Here is a 19,948-nt window from a genome sequence, read left to right on the forward strand (position 1 = left end):
AACCTATTTTCACAATTATGAAAAAGTGATAAATTTACTTAAAGAAGTATGCAAGATTTTATTTTTTCAAAGTCTGTTTGGAGAATTGTGATATTTCAGAAAAATGTGACTTTCACTCATCTAAAGCTTGCAGAATACTGTAAGTAACATTTGTCAAAAAATTGAAAACAGTATGTGCATTTCAAAGCTACAAAGCAAAGCATGAAAAAAGTCAATTTTGGCAATATACTGAAAATGAAAATTCAGCATAGATGGAACACAATAAGTTTAAGTTCAAATAATGTTGATTACATGAAAACAAGAAACCCAGTTTCCAGTTAGAAAAATATTGTTTGTCAGCACTAAGAACTCCTGAAGTTTTCACTATACTTTTGTTTTATTATCATTATTATTTTCAGTGTTATTACTGTATCTTTAATCATCCTTTATGTAATATTATGATAATAATTATGATTATTTTTATTATTATTATTATCATTATTATAACATTAAAGTAAGAGTTATTATCATCTATATAATATCAAAATAATAATTGATATTATTATCATTTCACATTCACTGAAAAAAACAAAACAATTTCTTTCAACTCCACTGCACACATCTTCATGGTCTAGTTGCGGTCCCTGCTGTGCTAATTGCCCTCTAATCAGTTCCGGTTACTTAATCGTTGATAAGCAGCAGATAAGATGGGAGTTGTACATTGGATTTGGGGGAAGGGACCCTTATATAGTAGTGAATCTTCCTTAAATCATTATTTTGAACTGTGAAAAAACTTTATGATAGTATCCTTAATGGTAGGCGTCAATCAATTTGTCTGTCCGTCAGATGTCAGATGAAAAGCTACATCCAGATTTTGTTATACATATACAAGTATATTATAGCTATACTATTTAAATTAATGCACTTGCTTTTGGCAGCGTACAAAATAGCTGAAACAGTGTGGAAATTGTTTTCAGTGCTGCTGCTTATTCAGTAATAAAATAAGTGTGATATCTCCCAGACTGTCACTGAGTGTAAATCAAGCTGAGGAAATTATACTAACATATGTTGGAAATACATCTACGATCTGTTCGTTCAGTAATACCTGTTTACAAAGACCATTTCTGGTAGTGCTAAAATCGCCTTTACTCTGGAGCTAGTCTTTAATCAAAGGTTTATATTCATTGCAAATAAAACTAAGGACTCTCTATGGCCGAATGATTAAGGTTGCTGACTTCGGATTACATGCACCTACCCGCCTTGGGTTCGAAACCTTGCTTTAGATGTAGGACAATATCACGTGAGGAAGACACCTGGCTAGCTAACTAAGGCCGATGATTCATTTCAATAAAACGCCCTCCCGTGTTAAGTAATGCTCGGATGAGCATCTAGGGTCTCCAACTATCAAAAACATGGAATGTCACTTCATGGCCTATCATCGTGTAACGTTAAACCGAACAGAAAAAAACAAGGAAATTGAACTAGTGGTTTCGTAGCCGATAGAGTATGTTAACAGTTGCTAACTAGCACATTGTTGACTGTATAGATATCAGTGAAGTTTAATAAAATCATGAATGTTTTATTGGTAACTTAGGGCAATAAATAAAATATTCAGAACTCATCTGGATACCGTTTTTTTTACATCTAAAAATATTGAGATGGATATATGGAACGCCGTAGCTATCATATGTCGAAAAAATTCACGTTTTCATGTTAGAATGTGTCAAAACAGTGCCTTATTACGTTAACTAGCCATGTTATCTTCTCAAAGCGTGCTGTTAACTTGTCCAATAGTGTCTTATTATGTTAACAAGCCATGTTATCATGTCCAAGTGTGATGTTAACTTGTCAAAAAGTGTCATGTTATGTCAAAAAGTTATGTTATCATGTCAAAGTACAGTGTGATCTTTTCTACAGAGCGTGGTTTTATGAAATAACTGGACAAGATCAAATGATACATTGACAAAATATCATAGCTTTTAGACATAATTAGACACTGTTTTGACAAGTTAACATCACACTTTGGCATGATATCGTGCCTAGTTAACATAATAAGACACTATTTGGACAAGTTATCATCACAATTTGACATGATTACATAGCAAATAAACATAATAAGACAATGTTTTGACAAGTAAACTCCACACTTTGACAAGATAACATAGCTTTCTAACATAAAAGCCCACTTGGTAGGCAAGATGATATAATACTTCAACATAAAAGTCAAACAGTTAACACCATATTTGACATAATAACACGGCTTGTGAACATAATAAGACAGTACATGGACAAGTCAACGTCACAATTGACATGCTAACATAGCATATTGACATAATAAATTTAAACATTTTTTTGACAACTTTACATCACATTTTGACAAGATAACACAGCTTTTTAACATAATAGTACACTCTTGTTAGACAGGATCACACAGTACTTTGAAATGATATCATAGCTTTTTGACATAATAATACACTGTTTTGACAAGTTTACACCACACTTAGATACGATAACATGCCGAATTAACATAATAAGACGCTACCTGGACAAGTTAACACCACAATTTGACAAGATGACATGGCATTTTTAATAAAATAGCATGCTCGGTAGACAAGATCATATGGCATTTTAACAAGATGACATAGCGTTTAACATAAAAAGCACGTTCGGTACATAAAATCACAGTGTACCTTAACAAGACAACATAAAATTTTAACATAAATTCACGCTCTGTACACAAGGTCAATAACTCCACTGAAAATAACTGAAACAGAAGAACATTCCGATAATATTTATAATAAGACATTGTACTTGTCGTTCCTGTAAAGTTTGGTTGAAATCCGACCTATTATATACATTGTACGTGACAAAGCATCATACAATTTGACGAATGAATCTTGTAACTATTTTCCAGTTCAATGGTTTATAGCCCTAGATTCATCAAATTTTATAATGTGTCAGCCTGGTAGGAATGGCTTTGACATAAATTCAAAAACCGAAACGACGAACTGGAACATGCCGACGATGTAATTCCTATTATCGGAGCAGTTGCCCGGACAAGGTAAAATGCAACGAATCAAGAGCCGTAACTCCAATGAAAATCACTAAATCGGAAAATTCGACAAAACAAAATATGAGGCTTGGTGCTGATAACTCCTGTAAGGTTTGGTGGAATTCAACCCGGTAATAAGAGAAAAAACAATTTGATGAATCAAGGCCTATAACTCCGCCGAAAATCATGAAACCGGCAAATACTTAATAGATGCACAGCTAGGCTGAAAATAACCATTCCTGTGAAGTTTGGGGTAATTCCGCCCGATGGTGTCAGAGAAGTTGTGTGGACAAACTTTGTTACAGACAGACGAATGGAAGGGCGTTAAATCATTTCAGGTTTATGGGCTACTAGTATTTCTTTTGTTATTTTTCATTGGCTACTAACCCCTTAACCCTTTATTCACGGAATGAACCTATTATTTCCTTTTGTTCTCTGTACGTTGGATAACTGCTAAACCCTGTTTGCTCGGACGGATTGATGGACGGAAAGACGGACGGACAGACAGATGGACAACAGTAAATCAATATGTTTCATCAACTATATGTTGAAGACATAATAAGACATCTAGCACCTTTCTTTTCATTTTTTACCTTTTCAAATGTAGAGTTATCTGCGTCCATGATTTAGGATATTTATGTTTGAAGTGACACGTGCTGATTTTATTATTAGTTTTTATGGCTTTAAGTATTTTTGCCTGCCTTTTAAGTGACTCGACCCTTAATTGAAATATGTCATAACTTTTGTAGAGCGTACTTTGGCAGGTCCGCAAAAGATACCATTTTCTTCCGATCTAGCATATATTAATAGGCATGGGCTTGGACTTTAAATATGTTTATGTTGACTATTTTTGATACTAGAAGGTAATTGTTAAAATTAAATTTCTAGTGTCGTTATATTAATGTTTGCAATGCGATATTTTAATAAATTTATAAAGTTGAATAAATATACTGAATGTACAATATTGCAACGTTTGACATGGCATGCATTTAAACTTTTCCTTGTTTTTAGAGGTCTCATGTTTACTGCACGTCAAGTTTGCAAAGCGATATATTAAGAAAGAATCGTCTGAAACAAACTTGAGCGAAGTCCGATCGAGGGTGCTATGGATCATGTTTGGTGCAACAAGTTGTTTAAAGAGTTTTAAATTTCAACTCTGGCAGTCCTAACCTTCAGTGAAGCGGAAACATTTTAATACAATTGAGAAAAACAAGTCAAATGGTTTATCGCGGCCAGAAATTTGTACAAACCGGACAGAAGTTGCGAAATTGTCATTTGTGCAGGAATGAAGCGTTTACCATAATGTCCAGTACTGGACAGGTATAGTGACCATGCACGGACACAGCCAATTTTCTCAGAGGGGGTGCGATCCCCTGCCCCCACCCCCACCCGCCCTGGAAATTTTGCAATTTGGCACTTCATTTTTTGCATTCTGGGACAGTTTTATGGACTAATCTGTTAAATTTGCGAAAATGATAAAATCAAGCTTTCTTGAAGGTAAAATTCTTAGTTTCTTTTAGATAAATAATATGAATTATGTCGGGGTCGTATGTAGCAGCAGCCGCATATACTTTACATGCAGTCCTAATGTTGCCTTTTTCGAAAAACATTTTCTTTCCTTCTTGTCTTCTTTCCTTTTTTAAAGATTTTCCAGAGTGGGTCCGGACCCCCGGTCCCCACCCCCCATCTGGATCCGCGCATGGTGACATATCATGCTTTCTGTTTATGCAGGTAAACTTGTGTTTGGTTAAATTTCAACAGAGCACAATTGTCTGAACAGTGTACAAACTCATTACTGTTTTTTCAGGCAAGGGTGGAAAAAATGTGGTAGACAATGAAAGCAGTAACATTTTTATTAAAAAAAAATAAACAATGAGACAAACATTTCCAACATCTTTGGACGGTTCAAAACTCCCATGTGAAACATACGATAAAGCCCGAAACGCGTGAAAATGTTCCGAATGTAAATCGGGTGAAGTAAACGCTCTATGTAGATTATCATTATGCGTCTAGATTGATTAAAGTAGGCGAGTCTACTTACTTATTACTTGAGGATGAAAAAAAAACGTGTATTTTAAATGTTGCTCTTAAACAAGGGTGGCGGTTGAACTACTAAAAGTACAACAACAGTTGATTCACAGCAAATCGTACGGTATGTTTTATAATCAGTAGAAGCTAGTCGTATTTACGCTTATGAGACCTGTTTCACCCATAAGTAAAGAATTGACAGGTCCATCATGAAATATTTTCCCCATCGTGCAAATACTTGTCCTATTCAATATGATCGCGGCCTCATCGGCCGCAATCAATCACCCCAATGAAATTACAGATTACGTTTAGCGAAGATCGTGCAAACAATGCATGAGAAGAGTTTGTTCAAAAACGTTTATATTTTCATCTCTCGCGTCTTCTAATAAGCGGAACCATCTGAATAATTTAGAAAGGTCCTTGTAGGAATGGTAATGGAGCTTGTGAAGATTTTTATCATCTAAAGAAGTTGTTTAAAGCTTTCTGTTCTTTTTCAAAGTCTGATGGTCAGTGAAATGTGTTAAGCAGAATTATTCAAAACCCGGAGGGAGGTTTATGCAGGTTTGCTGATGATCCATCAGGTAGATTATTAGAAGGTGTTGTTTAAAGGTTTTCTACTTCTCGCTCTGGCGACCCCTTTGAAAGCGAAACTAGAGAGGTCCATGCAGGAATGCTATCGGAAGAAGCCTGGTGAAAATTATATCATTTGAAGATTGAAGTTATTTAAAGTTTTCTTGAGGAGATATATCCATGCCAAATTCATACATCCAAGTTGGGTGTAATTTTGACCAAAAGTTTTTGGGAAGGAGATGTTTAAGTAAACAATTTAAGTACAGGACGATACGTGTAGGACGATGGACCATCTATACTAATAGCTAAACCCTAACAATGCAGATGGGCTAAAACGGTAATGCCAACCGGTCAATGTGTAATTTTCTATTATAATTGAACTATTATAACACACTTAAACCCGTTTTAAACTTTTAATAGGAAAATTAATCTGAACGAATAAAGAGAAAACGAAAAAAGTATTAAAACGTTTTATAACATTTTTGGAGAGCAAGAGTTTGAACCTATCGTCATGGCTGTTTAAACATTATTTTAGAACTTTTCATAAACTTTTCATTTCAATACAATTCTACGTCATAATTTTTCAAGGTTACCCAGAACTACAAATCAAGTGACATTTGCGACATTAGGAAATTTGAAAATGAGACTGGTTTGATTGTGCAAAGCTGTGACAAGGGTAACGACGGCTCTCATGTGTGTTTTGTTAGCGATGCAGAACGTACTTACGAATACAAATGCGTCAAAGAATCATGGAAATTATCAACTGGGACAGGTAAAACATGTAACTAGACCCAGCCTAACGTTTTAGTGCCATAATAATCACTCATCATAAAGACCTGCATTAACACCAGATGATAAGATTGTTGATAATCGCTTTATAACACAAACTTTGTTATACACATAGTTTTTAAACATATACAGCTGTTATCACAGTATATATTCTACAAATGAATAGCGGAGTAATTCGAATAAACATAAAAGTCAGTCTCACAACTCTTGCACTCATATTGTTGTTGAAGATGTTCATTTCAGAGATTGGACCTTACATATATACAAGCAGCTTAAGTCATGCTTATTTTTAAATGTTCGTTTTATATGTCTTATCATATTGATCAAAACGCAAAATGCTCAAATCTATCGTTATTGTAGAAACTTTCAATAAAATGCATCTGTAGTAGTCTTGGAATTTGTAATATTCAAGTCGTGTATTTGTTAAAAATCTTATGTTTTACATGTAGATCACCATGGAAGACAGAAAAGATTCCTCGTTGAATTGATTGTTGCTGGATTTCTTTTGGCAATTTTTGTTGGTGGTACTGGGGCTGCAATTTATTGTTCTACTTCCGGCAAATGTGTTAAAACAAGTGAGTCAGAATAGTTCAAATGTTTGAAATATTTAAATAATCTGAGTTTTTATATACCATAGTGAAGATCTGTACAATGGTGAATACAAATATGTGAAGAGAACTGACAATTGTAGCAACAAAAGTCATTGTAATGTTTTCATCCCAAAATCATTCACCAGCTAATTGCATGTTACTCCAAGAAGTAAAACATCTAATCTAATTTGTATTTTCATAAATCTAAGCATATGTGATTGAATGATAACCCAGCAAATTTACTCTGAGCTATTTTCTGCTGTACCGGGTTTAAGCAGCTGACAATAAACTTGGAAACGGAAACTTGACATACTTATATATTTTCGTATACTGTTGAATGCATTTAAGTCGACAAAATACATATAGAAAATGATACAAAGACGAAGACAGTAATTGAGAAACGAATAAGTAACAAAACTGTTACTTTATTTATATTCTGCTGCTGGAAATAAGATGAAAATAGATAAAATGATGAGAGTTTGTGTCTTTACAATGTTTAACCTTACAGATTCTCGTATCTTAAGGATAAATTTCACTTCAGATCTTAAAAACCTACATTATGAATTTCAACTAGAATGCACTATAAGACTGCAAGTTTAACTCTAAAAAGATGCCTGTATTTCAAACTTTTATTACAGTATGTTGAATAATAACCAGTTTTATATTTTCATTTCTGACATTTTATTTGTTCCAAAATCATAAGACTATGAGTACTAACTGATTAGAAATTTAAATTAATTTACAGAAACACACAGGAACCCTCCTGCGTATATAAACTGCCCAGAAAGCGGAGCGGTGTACAAGGCTTCAAATCGGGAAAAGTCTGTGAAGGTAACGTGGAAGGAACCAAAAACAGAAGGCGACAAAGTAGTTAGGTAATGCACAAACGCTTTCAATGTTTTACCGACAAGCTGTTGTATTAGGAATTTGATTCAAGTTTTGGCTTTAGTCCAGCAAACATGTGTATATAGACCAGACATAAAGCACAAACGATCGATAATTTATACTTTGAAGAAATCAAGTAATACATGTTGATATATTAATATTCGGACATGTGGCGATTCAAAACTACATATTAGTTATAGCGATATTTTTAAGAATATATATATATATATATATATATATATATATATATATATATATATATATATATATATATGTGAAGTTATTGAGACAGGGAGTAATGCGTGAGAGGTTGAAAAAGATAATATATATATATATGTGAAGTTATTGAGACACGGAGTGAGAGGTTGAAAAAGATCGATCAAGAAATGAATGATTTATAGGCAATGTTAAAGTTTTGTGAGAAACAGAAAAAGGAAAAGGGAAGAGCGACAGACAGACCAAAAAACAATATGCCCCAATCCAAAAGATACGGGAGCATAAAAATCGGCGGGGGCGAGGGCTGAGGGGTCATGGGTCTCATCTCCATATATAGTGTGCACATATGTAGTAGTATCCTCACACCAAGTTTCATTAAGATTGGACCTGTAGTTGCAAAGATATAACAAGAAAACGAACCTTGCCATAAAAATGTAACCTTACAATAGCCTAAGTATAGCACTCATGGTGACCTTGACATTGAAGGTCATTGGTCCCACTCCCCATGTGTAGTAAGCATATATGTAGTACTATCTTCATATCAAGTTTCATTAAGATTGAAGGTGTAGTTGCAAAGATATAACAAGAAAACGAACCTTGCCATAAAACGTTAACCATACAATAGCCTAAGTATAGCACTCATGGTGACAATAACCTTGAAGGACATGGATCCAACCATATATATAGTGTGCACACATGTAGTACTATCCTCATATCAAGTTTCATTAAGAATGGAGGTGTAGTTGCAAAGAAATACCAAGAACACGAACCTTGTCATAAAAATGAAACCTTACCATAGCCTAAGTATAGCACTCATGGTGACCTTGAAGGACATGGGTCTCACTCCCGATATATAGTAAGCATATATGTAGTACTATCCTTATATCAAGTTTCTTTAGCATTGGATTTGCAGTTGCAAAGATAACAAGAAAACGAACCTTGCCATAAAACTTTAACCTTGCAATAGTCTAAGTATAGCACTCATGGTGACCTTGACCTTAAAGGCCATGGATACCACTCCAATATGTAGTAAGCATATATGAAGTACTATCCTCATATCAAGTTTCATTAAGATTGGATGTATAATAGCAAAGATAAAACAAGAAAACGAACCTTGCCATAAAACTTAACCAACGACGCCGATGGCGGGGCGAGTTGAATAGCTGTCTTATTCGTCTAATAGTCGAGCTAAAAAGGGGCATAGTTATGTCAAATTTCAAATCAGTTTTAAGGATCGTTTGCATTAGTGAAGATATTGACACTCATTAATTGTTTCAAGTTTCCAGTCCATACCTTTTATAATGACTGAGACATTGGTCCTAAAGGTTCTAAATTAAAAGGGGTAAAATTTTGTCAAATTCAAACAGAATTATAAGTATTGTTTTCACTAGTGAAGATATTGATAGTCAATAATTATTTCAGTTTCAAGTAACCTTTGATAGTTTATGAGATATATAGACTGACATAAAAACTCCGGTTCTAACAAGAGCTGTCCGTAAGACAGCGCGGTCCACTATTCGGCGAATTGACAGTAAAATGAATCAATAAGAGACCTCTACTTTAAAAAGAAGATACACCAATATATAAAAAGACCCTACTAGTCAGAGGGGTCAAGTATGGAAGGAGTACTGACATACATAACAGTGTGACAAATTGTCAGTTAACCCGGATTAATTATATCAGAAAAAAAAAACAGTCCAAAAAATTACATGCACATAAAGTATAAAGACTTTGCTAAACTCAAATTATATTTCTATTTATTTTTCATTTATTTTTAATTTTATTTCATTTATTTATTTTACTTATTATTACAGCAGATGATGAAGATAAAGATACATTTTAAGTTTCAGGTCATTATCTTATATTGTACTAAAATTATATCCAGAAAGCGAAGATTGTCAAAAAAACTTTAAGTATGAAAGGGGCATAATTCTATCAAAAATACAATATGAGTTATGGGGATTGTAACCACACATGCAAATGATGATTATAAAGGAATAGTTCTAATTTCAAGTCATTATCTTTTAAAGTACCAAAGATATGTTTATAAACAAAGCTTTCGAAAATATTTAACATGAAAATAATTACAAGTAAAACAACTTGATGAACTTGACCTTCTGTATAATGATTCCAGTAATGTATATATGAAGTTACATTAAGATATAAGCAATAGTAAGAAAGATATGACAGAAAAACAAAGGTTGTCCAAAAACTTTTAACTCTAAAAATAACCAAAGTATAACACCACCCTGGTGACCATGACCTTTGGTATAATAGGCCTAGACCCTGTACATACTTGTTTTGCATGCTGAACAATGTTAATGTGAAGTTACAGCTAGATATAAGTAATAGGAACAAAGAAAAGATTGCCGATAAACTTTAACCTTAAAAATAACCTTAGTAGAACAGCTTGGTGACCTTGACCATATGTTATATGGGCCTAGCCCCTGCACATACTTTGTAAGTATGCTTGATAATGTTTATTTGAACTTACAGTAAGATATAAGCAATAGTAACAAAGATATGACAGGAAAACAAAGGTTGTCCAAAAACTTTTAACGCTAAAAATAACCAAAGTATAACACCACCCTGGTGACCTTGACCTTTGGTATAATAGGCCCAGACCCTGCACATACTTGTTTTGCATGCTGAACAATGTTAATGTGAAGTTACAGCTAGATGTAAGCAATAGGAACAAAGAAAAACATAGGTTGCCGAAAAACTTTAACCAAGAGAGCTCACGCCGGCGCCGACGCCGGGGCGAGTAGAATAGCACCCCTATTTTCCAAATAGTAGAGCTAAAAAGGGCACATCTATATCAAAATTCAAATCATAGTAATATATATAATTTTATTACATTTTTGAAAGTTTAATTTCAAGTGAAGATTTAGTGGGTAACATTCGGGATACGAACAGGCCAGAGTGATTCCTATTTAGCACCCATCCTCATTCGGTGGAGATATAAGTATTGTCATTGCAGGTCTTTTCCTGCTAAAATACTTCTTATATCGAGGTATGTGTTGGGTAGTTTGTTTCAGGCTTTTCGAAATCCAACAGTGAAATATTAACATTAAATTTAGCAGGCCAGCCTTGATAACAATACACCACTAAGCTTCCATTCTTCAAGCATGACTACACACTGAGGAATATTAATGCCTTTTATTCTTTCTGCAGCTTGCAATGTTTGTACACATTATAGAAAAAGAAATGAAATAACTCTTTCATGTTACAAAAGTTTATTAATGCTTAACACAAGATTTTTTGTAAATCACATACATTCTCCTTGTAACAACTTACATACATCAGGAGTCACGAAGTGACATACATGTATCCCAACTTTGATTATCAACAACAGGCAAATGACTTGAAGTAACAATCAATAAAGGCCAAAAATATCTAACACACATCTGCACTTTCTTAAGTGTGAAGTTCAATTTCATTCACAGGTTAAATGTAGAGGCATTGTTCCACTAGCTATATATATATACTCTAGGGCCCATAACTGCAAGTACTGTAAATCACTTCAAACCCACACGAAATTATTTCGAGATTTATGAATTCGCGGCCGAAGCCTCTTAATTTTAAAATCGAGTCTAGCCTTTAGATATTTTATCCCCTTTAGGCGTGATATGACAATACCTCGTTTGTTCTTCAACAAACAAACAACAAACACTACTGAAGAAGTCAAGGTTTATAACATAATTAGGCTACATTTAATAGGAAAGCCGAATACATAACAGTGTGACAAATTGTCAGTTAATCCGGATTTTTTAACACTGTCAGGTTTGTGAAAATGATTGTTATCTTGTATGTTCTACACTGACACTCAGTCTGCTTGTATAAAATTATCTTTAACTAAATTGATGTTTTGTCTAATGTACTGGCGTATGCGATGTATTTTTTTTCATGTGAACTTGAGTTGGCTAAATTAAAAGTGCGAGCTTATGTTACATGTATGCACCTTGCATCATTATTCATAACATGTTTGTTATAAGTTAGGTTCTATAACGACTAGAATTAATTAATAATTACTGAAATAAATGAAGGCTTATTACAGCTATGAATGATTGGTGACCTTGACATATTTCGACATTTTTTTTCGGATACGAGGTACAGACATATAATTTATGCGGATTTATGTATTCGCGATACACTCAATTCGCGAATAAAAGCGAAAATAAAAACTTCGCAAATAATACCGGGTTTACAGTACTGAATTGACCAAGAAAGAGAATTGCCAAGCACATCTACTCTCCATGTGATCATGTGTGTTACGTTTCATTTTGATTATAAATTTCATTATATGCATGTATTGTAACTATGTTATGTTTGCTCAATTATCGAAATAAATCTATCTATCTATTTAAATTTCTTGAAAACTGTAGAAATATGCTCCACAAGTTGGCTTCTAGCCACATTTCAGTGAACACTGTCCAAGGACCATAACTCTTGCAGGCTGAATAAACACCAAAAACAAGAGGGCCAAGATGGTCTTAGGTTGCTCACCTGAGTAACGCATAATAACAGTGTAAACATGTTTTACCTAGTGATATCATGGAGACAAATATTCTGACTAATTTTCATTAGGATTGCACTAAAAACAAAAGCAAAGCATCGCCTCTTGAGTGTAAACAAGCTTATTCTTTGATTTAACCTGGTGACCTAGTTTTTAACCCTACATGACCCAGATATAAATTCATCCGATATTTCATGCAGACAAACATTCTGACCAAGTTTCATGCACTTCAAATGAACAAAAATGTTAACAAGCTTTTCCTTTGATTTGGCCGGGTGGCCTAAATTTTTGCCCTATATAACGCAATTTCAAACTTAGTCTAGGAATCATCAAGATAAATATTCTGATAAAGTTTCATGAAGATAAGGTCATAAATGTGGCTTCAAAAATGTTAACAAACTTTTCCTTTGATTTGACCGGGTGACCAAGTTTTCAACCCCATGTTACCCAGTTTAAAACTTGGCCTAAGAATCATAAAGATAAACATTCTGACAAAGTTTCATGAAGATAGAGTCATAAATGTTGCCTCTACGGTTTTAATGATCTTTTCCGTTGATTTGACCGACATGACCTTGTTTCGATCCAGGACTAGAGATCATCATGATAATCATTCTGTGCAAGTTTGTATCACATTAAAGCATAAATGAAATCTCTATATGGCCGAGAGCGCCAAAACAGAAAATTTTGCCCCTTTCAGGGGCAGTAACTCCAAAACCCTTGATGGAATCTAGCCTGTTTTCAAAAAGAACAGAAAATTATGTGACTTAAATTGTGTGTTGTTAAAATCAAAATAAAATGTCACTTCTATCGTGATTACAAGGTAAAAATTAACAGATCTTGGCTCTTTCAGGGGGGAATCGGGGGCCGTAACTACGGAACATATGATTGGATCTGCCAGATTCATCATGTAATCCAAGATTTATTGTTGTTGAAGATATTTTGCAGGATTGTATCAAATCAAACCATAAATGAAGTTTCTATATGGCTGCAAAATTAAACAATAGCAAACTCTAAAACCCATGATTGGATCTGGAAAGTTTTCGAAAAACAAAATGAGATATTATTCCAATACAAGCTGTGTGCAAATTTGATTTAAGTTGATTGCAAAATGTGGTCTCATTCGTGTTCACAGTCCATAAAAAGCAAATTTTGGCCTAAAGAGGCCATACCTCTGGAGCCCTATGTGAACTCAAAAATAGCAAATTTTGGCCCTTTAGGGGCCATAACGCTTGTAGGAATGATGGGATCTGGAAAGTTTTCTAAAGGAACCGAGACATTACGCCAATACAAGTTCTGTGCAAGTTTGATTGAAGATGATTGCAAAATGTGGTCTCAATCGTCTTCACAATCCAAAAATAGCAAATTTTGGCCTAAAGAGGCCATACCTCTGGAGCCCATGATGTGATCTGGCCAGTTTCCAAAGGGAACAGAGATATTATGCCAATACAAGTTGTGTGCAACTTTGATCAAAGTTGATTGCAAAATGTGGTCTCAATTGTGTTCACAAGCCAAAAAGAGCAAATTTTGGCCGTTTAAGAGGCCATAACTCTGTTACCCATGACGGGACCCGCCTAGATGTTGAAAGGAACTGAGATATTATACCAATACAAGTTGTGTGCAAATTTGATTAAAGTTGATTGTAAAATGTGGTCTCTATCGTGTTCACAAACCAAAAAAGAGCAAATTTTGGCCATTTAAGAGACCATAACCCTGTAACACATGATGGGATCTGGCCAGTTTTCGAAAAGAACCGAGACATTATGCCAATACAAGTTGTGTGTAAATTTAATTAATTAAAACTTGATTGCAAAATGTGACCTCTATCGTGTTCACAAGCCAAAAAGAGCAAATTTTGGCCATTTAAGGGACCATAACCCAGTATTATGCCAATACAAGTTGTGTGCAAGTTTGATTAAAATTGATTGCAAAATATGGTCTCTATCATGTTCACAAGAAATTGTTAACGGACGGACGGACGGACGACGGATAAAATTCGATCACAAAAGTCACACATCTATTCTCCGATCATGTTTGTGAAGCTTCATTTCATTTCTTTGAGAATTGCAGTAGTTCTACAAGGTCGCTTCTAAATCAGTAGTTCTACAAATTTGCTTCTTCCTATATATGACCGGCATCACGCGAAAAGGATCACTCGGACATTTGTTACACAGTTGAACAATAGGAACTTGAAAAAATCATAAAAGTGGCATTTCTCTGACACTCTTAAACTGTGAAAACAACCAAAATGTTAATCTATATATTTTCCTCTACACATTTTGTAAACATCTTTTTTGTTCCATAATTTCAAAGGATTATTGCCATGGCAACTGCGATTCTATACAATTCCTTTTTAGTATTTTAATATAGCTAATTGAAAAACAGTAAACTGCCGAAAGATAGTATTTGCTGCAAAATATTTGCGATTCTTTAAGAAAATGCTTGCGGTATTAACTTAATGTCTATAGAAATTTATGGGGGTGGGGTGGTGGATTTGTTTGCGTCAAACCTGAGAAAGTAAAATTCCATGACATTTTCCCTGACCAAAATTGTTGTGTTCATCGAAGCTTTAAAGATAATGTGAACAGGATGAGCAACATTACATTAACCCTTCTTCAATTTTAACAAGATGTTAGTGGTGTGATGTGGAATTACATGCAACAACTGTGTGAAATTATTCTAAGATTGGTCACTACATACTGAAGTAACAGGATGGACACAAAAACTCTGCTATATATAACCCTATGTAAGTTTGTAACTGTGTCCTTGACCTTGGCTTATTTCATTGGATGAAAAATGAAAAATCTATGACAGCTACCTCTTTAACCCTTCTCTTGCTAAATTTCTAAGATGGACTGCTTCATCATTCAATTTGGACAATACCATTTATAGTTCATATGTGTTTTCATGAAAAATTTACTGAATGAATAGCGAATAGTGTAGATCATGATCAGACTGCACGGATGTGCAGGCTGATTGTGATCTGCACTGGTCGTAAAGGCAGATAAAATTCCGATTAGCAAGGGAAGGATTAGGATGGGGCATCTGTCTTTGAACTACAACTAGTATGTGCTCCAAAGTGGACCAATACTGGAAGATATTGTAAGTAGTAGAATGCAGCAGGCAGTTTCATTTAAATTGTGTTATCTTTAATTATCAAAACGTGTGAAAGAAATAGAAATTATAAGTTAGTAATTATGACAAGCGACCAATATCATATACTTTTCAAGAAGCTTTATTGTCTTGTTTAGAAATACGAAATTAAAATATATATATCAACTGTAGAAATGATCATAATTTCTTAAAACCATGTGACTAAATACCATTTAACAGAAATAAACCTAATTGTTTAATAGACTAAATTAATGTATTTATGACAGAATAAACAATAGATTTTAATTTCAAACAAAAGATATGGAAAAGTGCATTGAGCAACCAATATTCAATAAACTGCCTTTAAGTAAACTTGTTATTTTCAGCCTTTATCCGTTTCTTAAAAATTTATTTCTTGGCCTTTAACCTCAAATTACAAAATTCCCTGACCAATTTATAAATTCCCTGACTTTTCCCTGACCTTGAATTTTTCCGTTTTTCCCTAACTTCCTCCTGACCGTGTCAACCCTGTGTTTGTTCAGTATATGTAAAAATGTTGATGAATTTTGTCCGAGTGCTCTTTTTCGCATGCCGCCGGTTATATAATATAAAGAACTAAGTCCAAGGCCCATTACTTTGCAGAAATAGATACAGAAAAAAGTATGTCACACATATCTCTTCTTCATTCATTGTGATCACGTGCATGTGTGTGGTTTCATTTATTTTAGAAATGTAAAAGTATGTATATTGCAGACAAACGATCAACCAACCAATAGGGTGGCTACTATATGCCTTCTCTCAAACATTCTTTCTGTTTATATATACATACATGATCAATAATTTTCAACTTTTTGTTGTCAAGCTCCTGTGCCGTTTGATGTCTCAGTGCCATTTATAATTACTTCAGTCCATGTATTGTGCACCAACAGTGCTGATCTCCATAACGATAAAAGAATTGACATCATGACCTAAGCAAAAGTCAGCCATGTCATAAAACTCCTTACTATCATAAAAATAGATGATCCTGTGACTAATTTCAACTGAAACCTTATAGGCCTTATTTTGGCAATGCTGAACAAAGTGATAAAATTCTGCAGAATGAAAGAAAACCAAATATCCAAAAGGGATAGCCGTCCCTTGCCATTGTCACATGAATCACAAAATTATAATAAACTAAAGATAAGCATACTGCCTGTTAACGATATTTGAAAAATAAAGGAAACCAAATGTGATTTTTTTACCTTTGGTACTTGTCTAATATGCCTGAAAATTAAATGAAGTTTCATTATAAACAGTAAGCGATATAAACTTTGAGAAATAAGCATTAGAATGAATAGTTAAATTAATTTGTCAATAAAATATTATACCAAATTCAAATCTTAACTAGAGCTGCTTTTGAGGAAGACGTATGTCTCCCACAACTGCCTAATCATCTAAACAGTAAGTCAGTCTTTATATACTGTTTACTCACTACAAATATACCTTTGAAGAGTAAAAAGGCCGATTTTGTGTAATTCAAGGGCCATAATTCCGAAGTGCATAGGCTGAGTTTGGCTAGTTATCGAACTTGGTTGAGGACTTACTGGCAAACACATTTTGTTCAAGTTAAGTGAAGATCGGATGAGAAATGTTCGACTTAGAACGCGGACAAGAGTAGAAAGGCCAATATTCGGTAATTCAAGGGCCATAGTTCCGAAGTGCCTGGGTCGATTTAGCTAGTTATCGAACTCTACCGAGGACTTATCGTCAAACAGATTATATTCAAGTTTGGTGAAGATCGGATGAGAAATGTTCGACTTAGAGTGCGGACAAGATTTGTGACAGACAGACACACACATATATCTTCTTCTTCTTGGCCTCCGTCCGTCTCTCAAGACGATGGGTTGCGCCTGGTAGAGCTTGAACTGGAACAACGTCTTCGATGACTGAAGAGTCCTATTCTGGAGTGACAGTCTCTGCTGCAGTCATCGCAGATGAAGTGGGATTGCTCTGAAGAACTCGATGAAGCTTTCCTTCTCATCCTCCTCAGTCTATGTTTCTGATCTCTCCTCTCCTTTGCCCGTTTAACAGCGGAAGCGACATCTTGTCTCCATGACGATCTGTTCAGCGCCCTGTCCTCCCAAGAATTAATCTCTATCTGTACTGACTTCAGGTCCCTCTTGCAAACGTCGCTGAATCTCAGATACGGTCGGCCTACTGGTCGAGTGCCGTGCTCAAGCTGACCATACAGGTCTTTTGGAAGGCGACCACTGTCCATGCGACGAACGTGACCTAGCCAGTGCAAGCGTCTCTGGCTTAGCAAGGCAAAGATGGAGGTGGAATTTGGTTTGCTTAAGACATCTTGGTTTGTGACCTTGTCTTTCCATGAGATGCCTAGGATACGACGAAGGCATCTCATGTGGTAGGCGTTGAGTTTGATCTCCTGACGGGCATAGGTTGTCCAAGTTTCACTACCATATAGCAGCGTACTGAGAACACATGCTTGGTAGACCTTTAGCTTTGTGCCAAGTGTTAGGTTTCTATTTTGCCACACCTTTGTTGTGAGCTTGGACATCACACCTGCTGCTTTTCCGATACGGGCGTTTATCTCTGCATCTAAGGAAAGGTTATCTTTGATGAGTGATCCCAGGTATCGAAAGTTGTCAACAGTTGCCAACTGAGAGCCATTTATACTGATAGTGGGAGGTACTGGAGCATCTTGGGCCATGATCTCTGTTTTCTTGATGCTGATAGTGAGTGAAAACTCTCTGCAGGCATTTGAGAAGCGGTCCATTAGACGTTGGAGACCGTCTTGTGTATGACTGGCAAGAGCAGCGTCATCAGCAAACAGCATCTCTCTGATAAGGACACGGGTGATCTTGGACTTGGACCTTAAGCGAGCCAAGTTGTACAGTTTGCCATCGTGCCGGGTGTGTATATAGATACCGTCAGTTGAAGACTTGAACGCATGGTACAGTAGGAGAGAGATAAGAAGATGCCAAATAGAGTTGGTGCGAGTACACAGCCTTGTTTCACGCCGCTGAGGATGTAGAAGGACTTGATGATGCTGAGCAGCTTTGGAGGACAGCCTATCCTTTCTAGCAGCCTGAAGAGGCCACTGCGACTTACAAAATCGAAAGCCTTTGTTAGGTCAACGAAAGTCAGGTATAAGGGCTGGCGCTGTTCCCTGCATTTTGCCTGTAGCTGTCTCACCGAGAAGATCATATCAATTGTGGATCGGCCTGATCTGAGGCCGCACTGCGATTCAGGATACACACGTTCGGCTAGGACTTGTGGTCTGGTGAGAGCTATGCGTGCAAAGACTTTCCCAGTGATGCTGAGGAGTGAGATACCACGGTAACTATTGCAGTCGCTGCGGTCACCTTTGTCTTTATACAGAGTCAAGATCATGGCGTCCCTCATGTCTTTAGGCACTTCACCCTCTTTCGAGCACAGACAGAGGAGTTCATGGAGATGGGGAAGTAGACCTGATTTTCCATGCTTAATGACGTCTGGGGGTATGGCATCGTTCCCAGGGGCTTTGCCACTTGCTAAGGCATCTATTGCCTTTTCAAGATCTGCCATTGTGGGCTCTGTGTCAAGATTGTTCATGACTGACAGAGCAGGAATGCTCGTCAGGGCTTCTTCTGAGACAGTATTCTCTGTTGAATAAAGCTGAAAGTAATGCTCAACCCATCTGTCCATCTGCTGTTTTTGATCAGTGATGGTCTGTCCTTCTTTGAGAGGGGCCGATTTTTTCATGGCAGGACCGGTTGCCTGTTTGATGCCATTGTACATGGCTCTGATATTGCCATTTGCAGAGGCTTGTTCAATCGAGGAACTCAGCTCTTGCCAGTAGTTGTTGGCACACTCTCTGGCCATTTTTGGGCTTTCGGCTCTTGCTTTTCGAAGATGGCTCAGATTCTGGTGGTTGGGATTTTGTTTCCATTGTAGAAGCGCCTGTCTTTTGGATTTGCAGAGAGGTTCAAGCGTTTGAAGATTAGCTTCAAACTAGTCTTTGGTTTTCCTTTCTTTTTTCCCAAAGGCCTCGACTGAGTGGGAGTGAATTTCTGAGCTTAAATATGACCATCTGTCTTTGGCGGAGACACACACATGCATACACAGTAGTAAATCAATATGTCTCCCACACCACTGTGAGGTGGGAGACATAATAACTCATTCAAAATCTATAATTTTTTAATGTATATTTAGTTTTTTTTTTTTCAAAAATAATGGATTCTCACGTAAAAAAAA

At 35.7% G+C, this 19,948-nt stretch overlaps 1 protein-coding gene across 1 annotated transcript in view; it reads left to right on the top strand.

The window, feature by feature from the left end:
* Nucleotides 1-19,948, top strand: part of LOC123550541 (sushi, von Willebrand factor type A, EGF and pentraxin domain-containing protein 1-like) — a 68,419-nt gene that overhangs the window by 3,947 nt on the left and 44,524 nt on the right. Inside the window, exons 2-4 of the mRNA XM_053524941.1 lie at nucleotides 6,218-6,401; nucleotides 6,868-6,993; nucleotides 7,754-7,883. Of these exons, the coding sequence (XP_053380916.1) occupies nucleotides 6,218-6,401; nucleotides 6,868-6,993; nucleotides 7,754-7,883 (440 nt within the window). The remainder of the gene's footprint in view (nucleotides 1-6,217; nucleotides 6,402-6,867; nucleotides 6,994-7,753; nucleotides 7,884-19,948) is intronic.

Source organism: Mercenaria mercenaria, chromosome 15 (assembly GCF_021730395.1).
Source record: "Mercenaria mercenaria strain notata chromosome 15, MADL_Memer_1, whole genome shotgun sequence".
NCBI classification, from domain to species: domain Eukaryota; kingdom Metazoa; phylum Mollusca; class Bivalvia; order Venerida; family Veneridae; genus Mercenaria; species Mercenaria mercenaria.